This window comes from Mytilus trossulus, chromosome 14 (genome assembly GCF_036588685.1).
Source record: "Mytilus trossulus isolate FHL-02 chromosome 14, PNRI_Mtr1.1.1.hap1, whole genome shotgun sequence".
In the NCBI taxonomy this organism is placed as follows: domain Eukaryota; kingdom Metazoa; phylum Mollusca; class Bivalvia; order Mytilida; family Mytilidae; genus Mytilus; species Mytilus trossulus.
The window spans coordinates 44,958,846-44,978,849 of record NC_086386.1 but is presented as its reverse complement, the minus strand read 5'-3'; the positions used below and the strand labels follow the sequence as shown (position 1 = coordinate 44,978,849).

General features: G+C 30.7%; 1 protein-coding gene across 7 annotated transcripts in view; it reads left to right on the top strand.

The window, feature by feature from the left end:
- The window catches only part of LOC134697352 (E3 ubiquitin-protein ligase MYCBP2-like), a 91,118-nt gene that overhangs the window by 5,453 nt on the left and 65,661 nt on the right, over positions 1-20,004 (top strand). For 5 of the 7 annotated variants that reach the window (XM_063559576.1, XM_063559574.1, XM_063559572.1 and 2 more), the window contains 21 exons: positions 763-907; positions 1,870-1,976; positions 2,283-2,348; positions 3,161-3,257; positions 3,559-3,629; positions 5,323-5,464; positions 5,892-5,968; positions 6,452-6,662; positions 6,850-7,023; positions 7,788-7,946; positions 8,791-8,856; positions 9,281-9,392; positions 10,214-10,404; positions 10,609-10,716; positions 11,544-11,672; positions 13,223-13,304; positions 14,429-14,543; positions 15,145-15,241; positions 15,615-15,746; positions 17,053-17,131; positions 18,672-18,746. In XM_063559576.1, the coding sequence (XP_063415646.1) occupies positions 763-907; positions 1,870-1,976; positions 2,283-2,348; positions 3,161-3,257; positions 3,559-3,629; positions 5,323-5,464; positions 5,892-5,968; positions 6,452-6,662; positions 6,850-7,023; positions 7,788-7,946; positions 8,791-8,856; positions 9,281-9,392; positions 10,214-10,404; positions 10,609-10,716; positions 11,544-11,672; positions 13,223-13,304; positions 14,429-14,543; positions 15,145-15,241; positions 15,615-15,746; positions 17,053-17,131; positions 18,672-18,746 (2,435 nt within the window). The remainder of the gene's footprint in view (positions 1-762; positions 908-1,869; positions 1,977-2,282; positions 2,349-3,160; positions 3,258-3,558; positions 3,630-5,322; positions 5,465-5,891; positions 5,969-6,451; positions 6,663-6,849; positions 7,024-7,787; positions 7,947-8,790; positions 8,857-9,280; positions 9,393-10,213; positions 10,405-10,608; positions 10,717-11,543; positions 11,673-13,222; positions 13,305-14,428; positions 14,544-15,144; positions 15,242-15,614; positions 15,747-17,052; positions 17,132-18,671; positions 18,747-20,004) is intronic. The other 2 variants (XM_063559571.1, XM_063559573.1) reach the window with 2 other exon arrangements.

Below are 20,004 nucleotides of genomic sequence, written 5' to 3'. Positions count from 1 at the left end.
TACAGCTTCGACAGGACAGTCAACTTTTTACCTTTCAAGTATAATTTGTGAAGTTTTGAATTCAAATTGACATTAAGACACTTTGGTAATGTATCAATGATATTTCCCCTATAGACTGCTTGTTAAGTACCAAGCTGTTCAGCAACATATAAGCCAATAGGATATCAATGCAGGTATAAATAAACTTTTTTTGTGCTGACATGAATTATAATTGATATGGTTATATTTATAAAATAACTGTTTACAAAATTTAGAATTTTTGAAATACTAAGGCTTGTCTACCTCAGGCATAGATAACCTTAGCTGGATTTGGCAAAGCGTTTAGGAATTTTGGTCCTCAATGCTCTTCAACTTCGTACTTTATTTGGCCTTTTTAACTTTATTGGAATCTAGCTTCACTATTGAGTCTTTTGTAGACGAAATGCATGTCTGGCGTATATACAAAATTTAGTCCCGGTATCTATGATGAGTTTATTTACCTTGTTGAAGTTTACTCTGTAGGTTTATTCCTAAAAAAAAATTCTACCGCTGTTGATAACAATATTTCTGCACTCTTTTAAAAAAAAAAATTAAAAAAAAAAAGATTAAGCTGAAATGTTATTCTCATTAGCAATATTATATTTAGAACATTTTAAAATCTACCTGTAATTAAATGATTTTGAATAAGAAAGAAAGAGATTCAACAACTTTTTCCACAAGGAACTTCTCTAAAAGGTAGAAAATCAATCATTGAGTTTTTAGAATTGTTATTTTTATATTTAGGTACCAGGCATATTGACAGGACTACAGAAGAGTGTGCAGGCTGTTTTACTTGGAAAATCTATACTTCCTGATTGGTTACACCAGGGGATCAAAGTAGGGGCAGAAATAAATAGATTTATAGTAGAAGATCTTCCAGAAATAGCAGGTATTACATCAAGGAATTAAATTGGGGGGGGGGGGGGGGGGGGGGGCAGAAATAAGTGGATCTAATGTATAAGTTTTACCAGAAATGTCAGGTATATATAATTACATTAACTTGTACAACCCAACAACTTGATCTGTCATGGAATAAAATTTACTTTATAAATATAAGTTCCAAATGAAAAACAAGTAGTTGTTATTCATGACGGATAAATGTTTGGAGGAACTTTTGATATGAGGAACACAGAAAAGTTTTAAGGTTGCTGTCTTGTAATCAACTGCTCCATAGGCTTACATGCAAAACAGCTGATCTTTGAAAATGAAAAAATAAAAAATGCTAAATAGAAAAGAAATTTCATGTACACATCATATATGTACTAATGTGAAATTGTGATTTAATCAGGAAAAAAGGGGTTCATGCCATGAAGAATAAAAAATTACGCAATTCTGAAGTCAAAACATTTTTTTCTACTTTCTGTTTGCTATTTTTACTAGGCCGCACAATTCCAGTAAACATTGATATCTTTCCACTTTTCTGGATTGATATCCCCAAAAGATGCTAGATTTTGTTTAAAGTCTATAAATATATATATATGTTTCAATTCAGCATAAACCTAGAATCAAACAGAAAAAATTGAGTTCAGAAAAAAATGCACTATTTTGTTTCCCTCCATGTTTTGACATGCACCGGAAACTGGAGTTGTAATACAAGACTGGTACCTTAAGGTCAACTTGATAGTTAGTGACAATTTGTTGACCATATTAAATCAAAAGTAAAACAATCAGAATGTTATAGATACTTTTCACTTTTATTTATTTTCTTAAAGTGAGAAGGACACTGTTGAGGATTTGAATTTGACACACATGTAATGATATTAGATGTTTTTTTGGTTTATGGTGTTAGGTCACTGTCTCATTAATGTACACTCCACTAAGTTTGTATGCATATTTTCGTTGTTATTTTAGCAGATTCTACACAGAACTGTGCCATAGCTAGTGATGGAGAATATTTATACCTACTGAACAAAGAGGGGATATTTAAAGTAGGGTCTGGTTACAAAGGAACAATTAAGGTATGCAAATTACACTCTTTTTTTAATGGAATTTGGTCCAACTTTTTGACTTTTTGTTTAAAGATAGCTGCTTATTTTCTGGAGGAAAAATAGAGTAATTCTAAATCCTCTTTACAAATTATTTTGGAAAATATTTGAAAAAGGTTTCATGTTTAATAAATTCAGCTGCTTCCTGTTTAAAATGGCTATGAAAGCACAAGCCCAACAGAAAAGTGAAGACTATTAACTATAATGGCTGTTCCATTTCAATGGATGTTGGTGGTTGAAAATTCAGAATTTGCAGTATATGACATATTTCTTTTTCAGAGTCATGTTTACCAATACAGTAAAGATTTTCCAAACAGTGCTAATTCATGGTTGACATGTGCTGGTGTAAGTAAAGAGTATTCAAATTTATAAGTGGTTTTTTTTTCTTTTAAGGTGGTGTCCAACACTTGCTCTAAAATTAATTTGGCTTGTTTAATTTTCATAAAATTTTGTCAAAGTATTTACGACTCTTTAATCAAAACATATAAATTTTAAAAATTTTGAACCAACCATTTTTTCAGAAAAATTACAATGGTTATATAGCAGTTTGACAAACACCAATTTTGATCATTGAGAAGCTTATTATTCCCTTTACAACACAACATAATTAAAATGTTTAGCTGATTTTACAGAGTTATCTCCCTGTAGTGTTAATTACCACCTTAAATCAGTTATGAATTGAATATGATGTGGGTAATAGGTCAATGAGTTAAAGTGCTCGAAGTAAGCTCTAGAAAGATTCACTTGCTTTAATTACAAAAGAAAAATGTGAACCAACTATTTTAATGATTAAAAAATATGTCAATATGAATAATTATGAACATGTCAAATGCACTTTCCAAATATAGATACTCAAAGAAAGGATAAAAATCATGAAAATAAAATCTCAAAGAACTCAGCAAAGGTCTACACAGAGGAAAAAAATCTGCAGGATAAGACAGATAAAGCAAAAGGATTCAAAATGCACATTTGAAACATTATATCCATATTCTATAGGAGAAGGTATTTAAACCTATTCAAAAAGAAGATTTTATTATTACTTTAGCAGGGTTTTAATAATTTTTCATCATCATATACTGTTAACTACAATTTCTCTACAAATTTAAACAGGACATTGCAATGTTAGTTATTCAGAAATTGATTTACTTTCATTTTAGGATCAGCTGTTTTGTAGAACAGATGACAACACACATCCTTGTCTAGCTGTTGTTGACAGTAAAACATTTGAGCTGAAAGATTCATTTCACTTGGATGGTGAGATATATGTTACAGAATAGGCAGAATGAATCCGCAGCATGTCTTGTTAGAAGAAACTGTGATTTAAAATCTTTTTCAGGGACACAAAAAAAATATTATTTAATAAATTATAGAATAATGCAAAACCTAAAGAAGCCAGGATATATAGAAAAGGAGCAAAGATCAAGTTCTTATTTTTATCTGTTGAAAAAAAAGAAAGAAAGACTATTAAACATTCCAAACTGTAAAAGACAATCACATAATATTTCAAAAAAAATAAAATTAACAATATTTAAAATGAATACTTTTTTCTCCCTAGGTAAAGGTCATGGTCCTTGTGCCTTGTTCAGTGATGGAGATTACATAGGTCAGATAGCTTCAGCTAAAGATGTAAGTTTGTATTTACACTTGTCTCTGATGAGAAGATGACAAAAGCGATAATAGAAATACCCCAAAATACAGAACAGTACAACACACAACTTTAACCATGAAAAGTCAACTCCTCCAAAGAGAATATAACAGACATACGAACGACTTATTGATTGAATTCATACATGCCTTCCATCAAGAGCTTAAATACACTACATAAAAAGTATTGTTTATAGTATATTTTTAAATCTACAAGACATCCAATGCAATACAAAATGGCTTGAAACTACCATGATTATAGTTAGTAAAGTAAAGCATAATTATTCAACTTTTATATCTCACATACTCAATTCATGAATGAAAACACAGCATATCTAGTCAGTGTTCTCCCCAGGTCGTTTTAGCGTTGCGGTATCGCAACACTATTTTTTTCACCGTGATGCTATAATAATTCCCAGACGCTTATTATTATTTTGAAGATGCTATTTTACTTGTCCTCAGTTTTGAACTTTCATCTATTATCGATTATGATCATAAAAATTATATCTCCTTTAAGTGGGACACTAAAGGCAAATAAGAGATTAAATAGCAAGGTGTTAATTGCCCTCTGGGTGATAACTGTTTGGATGCGAATATCCCAAGCTGACACTAGTGGCATGACTAATACCATGTGTCTGCAATCACCAATTTCGACATGGAAAAATGCAATCAAAACATTTCGAAATCCACGTTTTGTATTCAGAAATTTCAAAGATTGAAACGATTTTTTTTTTAAAAGTCATTTATTTGTGCAACTCTCCAACAATTAGATTTCTTTCTCTTCCGGTAAAACGAGAACAAGGTTTTGAGCTAAAATAAGTTTTATACTTCTTTAAAAAGTGATCATAAATGGCTTAAGTTTATGTTTAATCCATTTAATGCATGAAAAAGCGTCTTATTTAATCACAATCTATTGTCAAACAATGTTTATTCTCGGACTCATTTTCGTGATTTTTTCTATGGCCGCCATTGCACATTTTTGTGTAAATCTACGGATCGGAACTGGACAAGATATGACAAAAATCTGCATTTTCATGATAATGACAACAGATGGACAGTAGACAGAAAAAATATACCAATTGAGAAAACTACGCATTAACAGACTATTTGTTAGATAACTTTGTTAAAAATACATATCACTTTGATGTAAACATAAGAAACAACTGGGGCTAATTCATTGAGTGCCATGAAACAATGAATTTCATAAACATGATAAAAAAAAGTTTTTAAATTGATTTTTTTTTGCTACTTTTGCTACTTTATCTTTATTTAATATAATATCAAAAATAGTTAATTTTGTGTACTAGATATTTAGTTTGGTATAGATACAGGTTGATCTATAATGAACCATTCATTCATTTGACTTATTGTTGGGTAACTGAAACCACATAGTTATTATTATTTGGCACAAGAGGAAAATAATAATTTTGTAACTATAATTGAATAAAGGAAACATAAACTGAAACAACTGTTTTGTGGTTATAGTTTAATTGTATTCTCAGTTATGAATTGAACAATATAAACTAAAACATATAAAGGATATAGAGAATCAACGCGTACCGACAAATGATATTTAATAAAAATACAGTTATTGTTTTTAACGCAAAATGTGATGCTATCCAAAATTTCTGGGGAGAACACTGATCTAGTAACAAGTATTTGTTTTTTTCAACAGGATAGTTTTGTAGTAAGATTGTATAATCCATCAGTCTCGCCCATGTCAGTGGTTAGTGAGCTACCACTCAAGTTAACAAGGAAATGTATGGATGTGTTTGGATCAGCTCAATATGACCCTGAAACAGAGAAAAGATCTATAAGTAAGTATATAAAACCTGAAATGTAAAAAAAATGTAGAAACTTTCATTTGTTTTTTAAATCTTGCATGATAATATTAAAACAAAAGAATTTATAAAAAAAAATATTTGAATTTTCAATTTGATCCCTGTCTTTTATTGAGGCAGGAGAAAATATTACAGATTTTTCAGACTTGAATATTGTCTCCTTTTTAAAATATGTTTTATTTCTCTTCTTTTCCAATTAAAGGAAAAAAATGTAAATAAAACCATCATGAATTTGACTTTGTTTTCTTTGCATAATATTTTTATATTTATAAATTTCTGTTACTCAGTTGGTTTGAAAAATTACAAAATCACCCTTTCTTAAAAAAAATGAAGAAAACAGAAGGAATATTTATGGTATAGAGTCCTTCATTTACTGGAATTATAATTATTTTATTTTTTTCAGATACAGGTTTTGATGAAGATTCTGTGTTTATTGTATCAGGAAAAGAATTTGCCTTGGTCAGAACATCAGGAAACAAGGTACTTTAACTGATCTTGTAATGAAAATCTATTTTTCAAGTGTGAAAGAGCAATTGAAAAACTAATGGCCTGATTTATGAGAAAATGATATATGAAAAACAGATAAAGGACACCAACTAACGATAAAGGAATAAATACTATAGATTTTTTACCAATTTTTAACATATTTATTAGAAACCTGTTTTGTTAAAATGCAAGTTCACATAAGGATGCTTTTTTTTATTTGGGAGATTTATTTTACCAGATGTTTTTATATAGATTTTTTGAATTTTGAAGTAAAAGTAAATGTGCTAACAAATCTTACCAGTCAAAAATTAGAAAAAAAACTTTTTATGAAAAATATGTTTCATTTAAGCATATTGAAGGCTCTCTTAAATGATAAAGACCAAAAAGAAACATTTGAAAAGTAAGAAATTTATGAAGACTATGATAAATGTCATCCTTATAATGCCATGACATATATTATGACATTCAATATTTCAGGTATTATACACAGGAAGATCTCAAGCTTTAGGAATCAAGCAGGGAGGACCTTCCCAAGGGAAATGGGGAGAACTTCCTATTACCAAGTCACCAAAGATTGTACAGATTTCAACAGGTCATGAGGGTCAACATGCATTATTAGTGTCAGAGGATGGCAGTTTGTTTTTTGTTGGTACACCTAAAAGAGGAGAAGATGGGGATGCAAGCTCTTGTAAGACATTCAAAAAATTACTTATATTATTTTTTAGTTAAATGTTTCAATATTAAGGATTATAATGCTACTGAGAATTCATCTCTTTTGTTTGATATCAATTTTTGTGGTTTGATACATATAGATTTTTCTAGTGTACCTCATTTCCTGTTTTAATCATTAAACTATAGCTGTTATCTTTTTACAGCTAAGGCTAGGAGACAACCTAAAGCTGTGAAGCCGAAGAAGATTATTCGTATGGAGACCATGTCAAAGCATGTGGTATATACAGCATGTAATAATGGGAGTAGTGGTATTATAACTAAAGAAGGAGAAGTCTATATTTTTGGAAAAGATACAACACATTGTGATCATGCAACAGGTAAATATGAGGACACAATTTATTTACAAGGAGAGGAATATTGTACATAGTAAAACACAAACATGCATTGGTCTTTAAGGTGGTACCTGACACTACAGGGAGATAACTCTGTAAAATCAGCTAAACGTTTTAATTACGTTGTGTTGTTCTGGAAATATTAAGCTTCTCAATATTCAAAATCAGTGTTTGTCAAACTGCTATATAACCAGTGTATTTTTTCTGATAAATTGGTTGGTTCAATTTTTTAATTTTTTTTATATTTTTGTCAAAGGGTCAAAGTAAATATTTTGTCAAAATTTTATGAAAATTAAATGAGCTAAATAAATTTTAGTCAAGGTGTTGGGTAATACCTTAATCTGTTCCATCAAACAAAAATCTCCTCAAAACAATATATAAATATGTTAAAAAATACCTTATTACATCCATCAGGAGTTTTTACATATTCTAAATTATTCAATGTTCATTTTATTTGTACAATATTCATATTGATTGCTGAATTACTTTATCAAATCTTAAGCAATTTGGGAAAACTAACCTTGCAAAATTGAATCATTAGTTAATATAACTCTGTAACTGTTACCTTATATATGGATAGAGAAAACTAGAAGAAATTAAATATTTATATGTTTTGCCTTTCAAAATGTTTTGAATATGAATGTGCATTTAAGCAAATGGAATACATTTGGTTAAGATTTATTTAAGTCTTTTATATTTCAATTTTCTTTCAATCAAAGATATTGGCTTTACATAAATATTTATTAAAGGTCAAGTAACAGATTTGAAAGACACAGTAGCTACACAAATAGCTTTAGGGAAGGCCCATGCAGTAGTACTGACAGATAGAGGACAGGTGTATACATTTGGTATCAACAATAAGGGACAATGTGGTAGAGATTTCTTACCTGGAGGAGCTGTTAAAGAAGGTAAATCTAACAACAATCATCTTTAAATTGCTATTATACCCAATTCCAAAGGTTTTGGCTATACTGGTTTGTCTCTGTCCACCTTTTCTACATCACCCTGTCTTTAACACATTTCTGTTGCATATTTCTAACCAACTCCCAAGTCATAGATATTTACCTGAGTCACCTAAGACAGAAGCAGGTTTAGTTGACTCTGTTTGTTGGTCTGTCCATGGAAGTTATATTTTTAAAAATAATTAGCAAGAACAATACATTTTTAGTGGTTTCGAATTCACACTTATAATCTCAATGTTTATATTCAGGAAAATGACTCATAAAATATTTAATATTTGAAACAAAATACACAAACAGAAACATTACACTTATTGCACACATATATAAATGTATAAATGAATGATCCAAGCCATGTTAATTAACTAATTTTCTACTCCTTGGTATCAAATGCCACTAAAGGTTATAATTGTCCTTGGTTTTATTGCAAAAATAGCCTGAGTACCTTGTAAAAAACACAATCTTCCAAAGTAAAAGAAAAACCTGACAATCCATGTCAGGGGCGGATCCAGCCATTTAAAAAGGGGGGGGTCCCAACCCAGGATAAAGGGGGGGTTCCAACTATATGTCCCCATTCAAATGTATTGATGGGCCCAAAATAAGGAGGGGGTTCCAACCCCCGGAATCCCCCCCTCTGGATCCGCCACTGCATGTCCATTAAGATTGGAGTTAGAATACGACACCATCCAAGCAATGTTGAAATTCACAATCTTAGAATGACAGGCTTATGATAACTGTAAATAAACTAATTAATTATATATGAATTGACAAATAAAACTTTTATAATTTGTAGCTAATAATGTAACCATGGCAGAGGAAGAAGAAGAAACAGAGGTAGAAGATGGTATATGTCCAGATGGTATGTAAATATAAAAAAAAATGTTTTATTTTCAGAAGTGAAATTTCAATGTTTTGGGAATGTTTCTCAAACACACTTTAGACCAACAATTTAGAAGGCCAAACATATAACATGGTTGATTGCTTCAAAAGCCAAATTGACCTAAGTAGAAGTAATATATGATAGCAATATTGCACCAAGTCAAATTTGCTACCTCATTGGACTATATACAGTAGTTCCTTATTGTTATCAAAGTGGTGGAATTGTTTTCTCTAGTAATTTAATGGAAAATCCCAAGTTCAATAATCCGAATGAATGTATGGTGGGAAAAAATAAGAGACAAATTTAATCAATGTGTGGTTTATAAATTTACTAGAGTTGTTAGAACAGGGTTAAATCTATACTTAATTATAGAGATTGTATTTGCAATTGCTTCCTTCTGTAGGTAAACATAAATGGAAGAGGGACCAGTGCATGGTGTGTACTGTATGTGGAGAGTGTACTGGTTACAGTCTGAACTGCTGCAACAGTGGAGATAAGGAAAGACAATCTGCAATGTAAGTACCAGTCAACTTAAGAATATAGAATTAGACTCAGTTTGTGGACATCAGCCATTTTTATGACCAATTAAGATTTTAGATATGGTTATCTGTACAGTTTTGTGCATTAATTGAATAAACTTTTGTTTAAAAATTCTGTTTATAACTCTTTGTTATAACTTTTGTTCAAGAAAGAATCTTTCATTTATGGGTAGGACACTCCAATGAAATACAAGCTGACCATCACTTCTTGTCTCTTGAATCTCAACAATCTTGAAACAGCAGATTAAATTAAGAACTACATTATATATCTTACACATGTTAAATAAAGACAAGATATATGTCTAATATTAATTTAAAATTGATTATAATCCATTGGATACCATATTCCTTGGATTTTATGGGTAAAAGTGAACCACAAAGCTAAATGATCATAGAAGTACAAATTTTATTTAGACTTTATCACAGACTTTGACAAAACCACAAATTCAAGTGTCAGCCAAGATATAATTATTTCTATCAAATCCACAAATTAAAAAATTGATACATATGAAATTGAATCAAACTACATTATAACTGTTGATTCATTATTATTTGTTTGATACCAATTTTTGTTCATCAAAATAATACATTTCTATAGGATTGTATGCAGACTTCGACAAAATCATGAAATTAGATATCCTCAAACATGTAAGTTTTCCTAAATCAACGAAAATTGGTTCCCAGGAAAACAAATGAATCCACAGTATTGTGTTACTATTATAATACATACAAACTTTGTTCTATTAAAAAAAAAGTATTACTATTTGTAATGACCATCACACAAATTATTGTTTCAGGCTTTGTGGGTGTGGTGCCGGTGAATCAGGGTGTTCAGAATGTGGTATCTGTAGAACATGTGCAGGGGAACAGGTGTTAGAAATGGAGGATCATGGGAAACAACTAGAATTGTTGGCTCGTCATAAAGATTATCTCCCTTTTGATGTTGAACAGTTACTTGGTGGAAATGAAAAACGTAAGGGTTTTATAGGTAATTTATATAAGTCTTTGATGTAGAAAGGGGAAAATAATCATCTTTTTTTTATTATTATAAATTCATTCCAGTAAACTTTCATAAACTTTATTAATCTCTAAATGGGTATAAATTTGGGATCTTGAGTCATTTAATGTGCATTTGATCATACATTGTATAGTCCTTTTCTTGACTAATTGTTTTATGATTTTCTTGACACAGTGAACCATGTACCAGATCTGCCAGACAGTCCTTTGGCTCAGTTCTTTAAACGACTCCTTTCAAAAAAAGAACCCAAGAAGAAAGATGCTGCCAAAAATCAACCTAAAGGTAACCTATCTAATATGATTATTAGTATCACATGTGAATCAGGTAAAAAAATAACCAGTACATTTCGAAAGAGTTATGAGCTTTAGACTTTTTTATGCCCCACCTACGATAGTAAAGAGGCAATATGTTTTCTTGTCTGTGCGTCCATTCATTCTTCCATTCGTTCGTTGTGTGTCTGTCCTGCTTCAAGTTTTAGGTGAAGGCATTTTTTTATGAAGTAGAAGTCCAATCAACTTGAAGCTTAGTACACTTATTCCAAATGATATTATCTTTCTAATTTTAATGTCCAATTAGAGTTTTGACCCCAATTCCATAGTCCACTGAACATAGAAAATGAGGGTGTGAGTGGGGCATCCATGTACTGGGAACATATTCTTATAAAAGACTGTTTTATCACCAATTTTTGCTTTTGCAGATCATGATTCATAGCATATTTGACACATTGTCTGTGAATAGATTTAAAAGTTATTTACAACTGGTTAGGCAATAGTACACATTAGAATGAACAGTAATTTTTATTTAAATTTGTTACTTTGATATGTATAAAAATAAGGAGATATGATGTAGTTTCCAATGAAACCACTATTCACCAGAGTTAGTATCAAACAACTGTAGGCCACTATATGACCTTCAACAATGAGAAAAACCCATACTGTATAGTCCGCTATAAAAGTTTTGATTAAGCTAGAGAAAGAAAACATAATTGATGACTGTTTGTTCACTTTTAGGTGTCCTTTATATTATTTGTATCTTTTGGTTTGATTTTTTATTTACACATATCCATGTCTACTTTTATCCATATTACAATGTTTGCTTTTTATTTACAGCAGCTGAACCACAAGGAAATGACCCAGAAGGGGACTATAACAAAGTAGTCAGTCTGCCTCCACAAGAAATCTGCATTGGTACAGGGGAGATCACTGTTACACAGATATCATGTGGACAACATCATACAGGTATTCTTACAATGTCCTTTTCCTTGTCTTGATTCATGTATAATTAAAACATATCCAGGTGTAATGATAAGTCGTTATACTAAGGCTATTATTTTCTTATTTTTTCTGTAGACTTAGCTTTTATTTTTTATAACCATGCATTGGCAAGCTTGATAACTCGTAATTGTTAGTCAGTAACTAAATGTACGATGATGTCCCATACTGAACCTACTGACCTTGTTTGTTTACATTAAAATTTCAATGGTGTCAAAATCACGTGATGTCAATTCGTTATATCCAATCAAATTGCTCTACTGTCAATTAGGGGATTTTTCAGTCTACGGCAATTACGTTATTTCTTTCTGGGATATTGCTTCAAAATAGTTTGCAATAGTTCTGGGTTTTATTCAATAGGAAAACTCTTTTTTTGCCATCCCTTTTGACATCAAGGAAATTTTGTAATAATATTTACCCACAGTCATGATGGTCAGAATATCGATCTTTTTATAATGAATAAAAAGAAAATTCTATGAAAAATAAATGTAAATTGTTTCTTATTAACCAACTCTATATGCCTGTTCAAAATTATGGCATGGACATTGTTTTTTCATATAGTTTTCCTTTCATTTTTGTTGGGCTTTTTTCGCGGGAAAATCGAGAAAGAGGTAAGGAGCATGTCATTTTTAAATTCCTAGAAATACGATTTGCTCGACCTGTATTGCCTGCCACAAGATTGATGACGCTGAATGGAATGTACACAAAGCAATGGAGGCCAGAAATGGGATTTTGTGAAGTTCTAGAATGTTTTTAAATATTCGGAAGTTGGGATTGAAACCGGCATTAGAAAATTGGCATTTTTTGGCACTAATTGAGAACAACAATGAAAACTTACCTTTAGAAATGTTTTTTTATTCAAAAGTGCAGAAAAAACGTATTTTGCACTGTTTTTCTACTCCAGAAGTACCGTAGTGACATCAATGCGGAGTTTCCCCGTGTGTTAAGTTCAAACACAAATACCTAACGAACTGACAAGATGAACGATCTTAGACTACAGTAGGATATCTGCATTTGTAATCAGCTGTAATCAATTACATTTTGCAATATATTTACTGTAAATTAAGAAATTATTGCGAGGTTCTTATTATTGCGAAAAATGCGACAGAGTTGTAAACGCAATAATTTGAACACTTACTTTGAAATGTTTTGTATGAATAAATCAGGATTTTTCTCAAAATCATAATAATTAAAATTGCATTTAAGTCTAAAATGACAAAATCGCAATGATAAATACACGCTATAATTTCTGAATTTACAGTACATGTACTCAGTAATCCTGCTTTTTTTAACATACATTACAAGTAATCCTAATAATTTCGAGTTGAGAGGTTAGATTTTACATTTGTATTTTTGAATATCAGTGCCTCTGGACAAAAATATCATATTCATTTATTCTGATTGCTGTTAATTCATTGAGAAGGCTCTGGGTGTGCTCAATAAATTTTCTTTATTTCCTTGCAATAAATTGAAAAACCTTTCTATCCCATACGTATCATTTTCTTATTTATTTACAGTTGCACTGCTGCAGAATGGAGAGGTCTATGTGTTTGGTAATAATAACCATGGTCAGCTTGGACAAGGAGATACAACCATAAGGTGCATTTGTCTGTAAAAGACTACAAATAATTATGATTATAAAGGAAAAACAATAAACAGACTAATGATTGAATGTAACAAAATATAGCAAAATGCAACTAATAATAAGAATAATAAAATAACAATAAATTCTTTATTTAAAGAGGGTAAACACAGTAAGTTACAATTACTAATAATTATTATGTGCAAAGGCACATATATATCAATGGTATAAGGGCATGTCTTTTTGTAATTTTCAAAAAAGAAAATACATAATTTTTTTTTTTTTATTACTTTGGTATAGTTAAAATTGAGAATGGAAATGGGGAATGTGTCAAAGAGACAACAACCCGACCAAATAAAAAACAACAGCAGAAGGTCACCAAAAGGTCTTCAATGTAGCGAGAAATTCCCGCACCTGGAGGCGTCCTTCAGCTGGCCCCTAAACAAATATATACTAGTTCAGTGATAATGAACGCCATACTAATTTCCAAATTGTACACAAGAAACTAATATAAAAATAATACAAGACTAACAAAGGCCAGAGGCTCCTGACTTGGGACAGGCGCAAAAATGTCCTTGTTCGCATTTTATTGCCATTGAGTCTTTGACCTCTTTTTCACATAATTGTGTGGTTTTGTACATAATTGTAATTTTACATTTTTTTTACATTTGCTGGAAACTACTATTTATCTGATGATTGCAATATTTCAATTACTTAAAATGCATTTGTGAGTTAGTAAAAGGTTGCCTTCAGTGGCGGATCCAGAAATTTTCATAAGTGGGGACCCACTGGCTGCCTAAGAGGGGATTTCGTCACACTTCAGTGATTCCCTAAATCTGCCTCTAGCCTTTAAAAATTGAATCATGAACTATTTATCATGATGGGAAATATTAAAATACAATGCTAGCAAAGATGAAATAAAGTACAATTTCCTTAAAAAGAGAAAACACTTGCTTGCAATTAGTTGAAAGCTGGTAAAGCATATATGTAGCAGCAGTTAGAAAATTGACTATATTGTCAGAATTAATTAATTTTATCAAAGTCTACACAAATGTTAATAATAGTGTACTGTAGATTTGTAAATATGTGAAACACAAAGATATATTTTTCATAATCTTGTATCATTTGTTATATTTGACAGAGGGGCACCAGTTAAGGTTGAGCTACCTATGGGAGCAACACAAGTAGCAGCAGGTGCACAGCATACGGTTGCTCTTTTGTCTAATGGTCAAGTCTATACATTTGGTAACCATAAGGTATGAGTGGATTTTTTTTTAAATACTGTAAAACTAGATTTTGTATTGTAAGATTGAAACTCTTATTCAAATACATTTCTGTAGATATTATTGACAAGGCTGAGAAAAAGAATCTTGAAAGAAAAATTTCTTTCTACTTTTTATTTTATTTTATTACAACATATATACATATATAAAACAACCAAGCAGCATATTTTAATACATATCATACTGTTAAACAACAGTACAGCACAAACAATCAAAATTTAAAAAAAGTGCAACGAAACTAAAGAGAAAAAAATATGAAAAAAATGAAATGAAATCGGAGTGATAAATATTTTAGCTAAACTAGTGGCCACCATCAGTGTCACTCTCTTGTCAAGATGTGAGGAAAACAATGAATTCTCTCTGTGTTAAAAAGTTCATTCACTCATACAGGTTATCTTGTACTTTATTCAAAAACTACAACAAAAAGTGAAAGAACTATATGTATATACAATGTTTTGTTATCAGAATGTTCAGGTTATTGAATGTTCTTTTCAATATCATCAGAGATGTTAGATACTTGAATGTTATGAAATCCCTCTGACATCATGATAATGTGATGTGTTTTCTATTTTAGTCTGGAGCCTTAGGAAGAATAGGTCATGATGAAGCAGGAGGGGTAAAGAACAAAAAAACATCATGGTATGCATTACCAGGACCCATACCAGGCATTGGTAAGTCTTGATCTAATTACCCAGAAATTGTAATGTTTTGCATATTTTTGTAATAACCTCATTAAATAAACAATTACTAAATGAACTGATACTGATGAAAGAATTGGGTGAATAACATCAAGACCACAACCCAGCAGCACAAAATTAGAAAAAAAACATCATTATTAAAAGTCAAAATAAACTCTTTAATGATAGATAACACTCAAACCATATGCAAAGTGATGAATGATTATATGTTAATGAAGAAGGCTCTATGGAGTACATTTGTGGATATAAATAATTTCAGTTCAAACATAATAACCCTTACATATCTTATTGGATTAAACTTTAATGATAAACTTAACTTTAAAATGAGTTTTATATGTAATTACAGGAGCTAGATATGGAAGAAGAGCTACATGGATAGGAGCAAGTGGTGACCAGACATTTATGAGAATTGATGAGTCACTGATTAATGCCCATATACTGGCTGCTTCCAAAGTGTTTGCCAACCAAACTAGTATTGGTAAGAATTAAAACAACATTAGATTATTTTTTTTTTATCTCTAGGTATTTGTTTTAATTGCAAATTAAATGAGTTGTTTGACAGAAAACCAAAGTATTTAAACAGCCAAAATTTATACATAGTAATAATTACATTGTAGTTTAAGTTTGGCTTATGTAAAACACCAGATTTCAGAAGATCCTACACTGGGGGGGAGATTATAATAAATGTTTGCCTTGAACTCCGTAAAATTTTCTGCTTTTTTTTCGGGGCTATCTGAATTTGGAATAAATATGCATTTTTACATCCATCAACTTCCTGTTTACTGAATATTAATAGCAGGGGAACTTGTTTATACTGTGAAAGTACTTTTATTTGTGGGGTACCAATTTTCGTGGTTTTTGTGGATGACTTTATCCACAAATTTAAGTGTCCAACGAAATAAAACAACCATTGTCCAAATCAAGACATTGAAAGGTGCCCATGAAGGTTTGACTACTGATATGATTTAGAGAATATACTGTGGATTCATTTATTTTCGTGGGTACCAATTTTCGTGGTTTGAAGAAAACTTACACATTCGTGGATATTTAATTTCGTGGTTTTGGCAAAGTCTACACTCATTCCTTTACAAAATTTGTATTTCGTTGAACATTTGAATTCGTGGTTCTCCTGTACCCACGAAATCCACGAAAATTGGTATCCAACGAATATAAATGAATCCACAGTAGTGGATAACGTGAAATCCGAAAAACTATAATAGTTGTCACAGGGAAAACGCGCTATGAACTACAAATGCATACTGGCATGCAGGAATACCCATTTAATCTTTAATAACCTAAACTTCACAACTTTTGAACTTTTGATTTCTCATAAAAAATATTTTTGATGGATGAAAGTCAATTTCCCAGTGTTGATATACTAGTAGGATAAAGTGTTCATTGTATATCCTCATAGTTCTCGTACATATGGGAAATAATAATTTAATGCTGGGCTTGATTTTGATACAAATTATTTGACAATTAATAGCATTTGTTTATGTTACTGTTTTCTTTAGGTGACATGTTAGTGTTGACACAACAATTAACTTGAGTCAATGTTTCCTTTGCAATTTCCTTCCATCAAGACCCTTTCTTTCTAACGGCTTCAATGTTACTTTTTTTTTAGAAAACTAAAATCCATGAATTTAAAAACCAATAAACATGTAAATATTGCCCCAACCAGGAAAATTGATACCCATGAATTAAAGTACTTTCACAGTAGTTAATTGATTAATTGTTTAAAAAAGTTTGAATTATAATATTTCATTTGATTATTATTTTGGTAGGTCTGATACCAACTGGAGAAGAGAATAGAGCTGTGATGAAATGTCTGATGATTAACAAAGTAGATGGCAGTTGTAGAAGGTTAGTCTTTTGTCTGCTTTTTTGTACAGTCAGTTGAAACTTTAGGATTAAGAGGTTTTCCCCATTTAAGTGAAGCAAAAAAAAGTTAGTAAAAAAATATTTTCTATACTTGATTATATTGATTTATTTTAAAATGTCTCATTTAATAGACTATTTTCAGATTACCGACTTTTGACTATGAAGTTTATATTTTTTCGACATGTTAACTTGAGTTTCCTGGTACCAAGTCAAGTTAGAGCAACATAAAGAAGTCAAATCAAGCTTTTGATCTGTTCAATTCTTTGGGAAATTATACTGCTTCATATTTTTCTTTACACAACAAACTCATTAGAAAATAGTGAAATTTCCCCTCAAATTACACAGATTAAATGTTTGATTTTACTTATTATGACTACTCTTAATTGACTGAGTACCAGGATGTTGTAGGTAACCTGTTGAAAAATGATATAAACTGGAGTCAAAAGTTGATAATATGAAAACAGTCTATATATAATTATGAAGATTGGAAGTTGATGCATTATTTGTCAAATATTTGAAATTGGAGATTTGATAACAAAACTAATCTTTTTCTTTTACCATCAGTTTATACTAACTCACACTCTGATACAACTCTCTAAGACAAAGTTGACATGATACTGTTTTTATGGTTCTACTTTGGACCTTTTGAATTAAATTATCTATCATAAGCATTAAATATAAAGCAACCTCCTCTAGCTAATTTTAGAAGTAAGGTAAACAATGCTAAGTTATGTATGTTTATATATTTATATTATTTCTTATAACACAAATGAATTTAGGGTTGTTAAGAATTGTTCATATTTGTTCTTGTTTTCTTACTTATTGTGATATGAGAATATTATAAACCTACATTCTAAATAATAATTTAGATTTTTTTTAAAGGAGTAGGTGCGGTAAGGACCGATTTTGGCCTCAAATTTCAGGTTCATCTTACGAAAGATTTTGACCACTTTTTAAACACTTATGTGTCTATTTCATTTAAATCAATTTGTTTATGTGAAAGATTTTAACTGATTTAATCATTAAAAACGACCCGATTCAAGCTCAAATATGAAAAATCTACCAAATATGTTGAAAAATGTCACTTTTCAGATGATTTTTGTCAAAAATTAAAGTGGCCGCATCTGTGTTCATCCTCAACCTTTATATATGTTATGTATTATCATAAAATACAACTTACATTTCAATATTAAGGATGAACACGAATGCGGCCACTTTCGTTTCACACGAAAACCGTCTAAAATTTAACTAAAATGCTAGAATTGTGAAGATTTCAGTAATTTAGCATGACTTAATGGTGCTAGTACCCAATATATGTGCATTGTTTTGTCAAAAACAGCTCATATTTATGTAGCAGAAGCATTCTACTGTCCAATAAATAACTAAAAGTTTACATTTTAACAATTTTGTAAAACTGCTATATTTTGGGGCCAAAAAAGGGTCTTACTGGACCTACTCCTTTGTACCTTGTATATCAATTTAAAAGTTTTTTGACTCTATCATCTCACTCGTTTTATTTCAGTTTTGGAGGCATTGACCAGATAGATCTTTCTAAGCAGGCTGTATGTCTAGATCCTGTGTATGATGTTTTATGGAGGTACGTCTTTTATAAACTTTTTATATATATCTATGTTTTATATGTAAGTACATAAGGCGAGACTTTACAGCTGATTTCCTAATGCTTGCAAAGTAAAACTTTGGTTGACTTGCTTGCTTTGTTTATACAAATGTTTAAACAAGCTTTGTAAATACGATTGACATCTTTAAACAATTTATATTGTTTAATCTGTATATATCATATTTGAATTTAATTGGGTGTTATCCTAATTATTGTACAATATACAAACAAACAAAGCAAGCAAGCTTACCACAGTTTTGTTCTACATGCATTAGGAAATTAGCTGTAATAAAGTATTTGTCTTTGTCTTTGTCTGCATTGCATATTGGATAGACCTTTGTGACTTTTGAAAGTCAAGTACATTTGACAATCTAAATACAATTTTTTAAATTGATAATTAGAAATGTATATTCTTGAACAATAAAAGCATATCATAGAATCAGATATTTTAGATTCATTTCAGATTGATTATTTGTCCAGAATGATAAAATTAGATGCTAATGATTACATATTTGTTTCTTACATTTTGTATGCTGTATCAAAATTGAACAACATAATTTAATATGTTGTAACTTGTATGTAGTTTTCATTAAAAAAAAAGTATATTTTTTGGTTAACTGTTATTGGACATGTTATCTGCCAGCTTTCCCATCGCCATGAAGATTCACAAAAGCAAGCAGCCAACCTTGAAACAACTGCAAAACAAGTAGGGCTATACATAAATGCAAAAAAGACAAAATCCATGAGGGTAAATTCAAACCAACTTAACAAAACCAAAGTGAGAGATGCTGAAATTGAAGATGTCCGTGAATTCACATATCTTGGAAGTGTAATCAGTACATCAGGTGGGACAGATGAAGACATCCAATCAAGAAAAAGAATAGCTCAACAAGCCTTTGCTATCCTTAAACCAGTCTGGAGGAGCAAAGCGCTCAGATCGAACACCAAAATCAGGATCTTCAACTCAAACGTAAAATCTATACTTCTCTATGGGTCAGAAACTTGGAGACTGACAGCTGCATCAACAAAAACATTACAAGTTTTCATGAACAGGTGCCTTAGAAACATCATTGGAATTAAGTGGCCAAACACAATCAGCAACAAAGAGTTATGGAAAAGGACAAGACAAGAACCAATAGAAAGAACGATAACAACAAGAAGATGGAAATGGATTGGACACACTTTACGTAAAAGCAACACAAATGTAACAAGACAGGCACTAGATTGGAATCCCCAA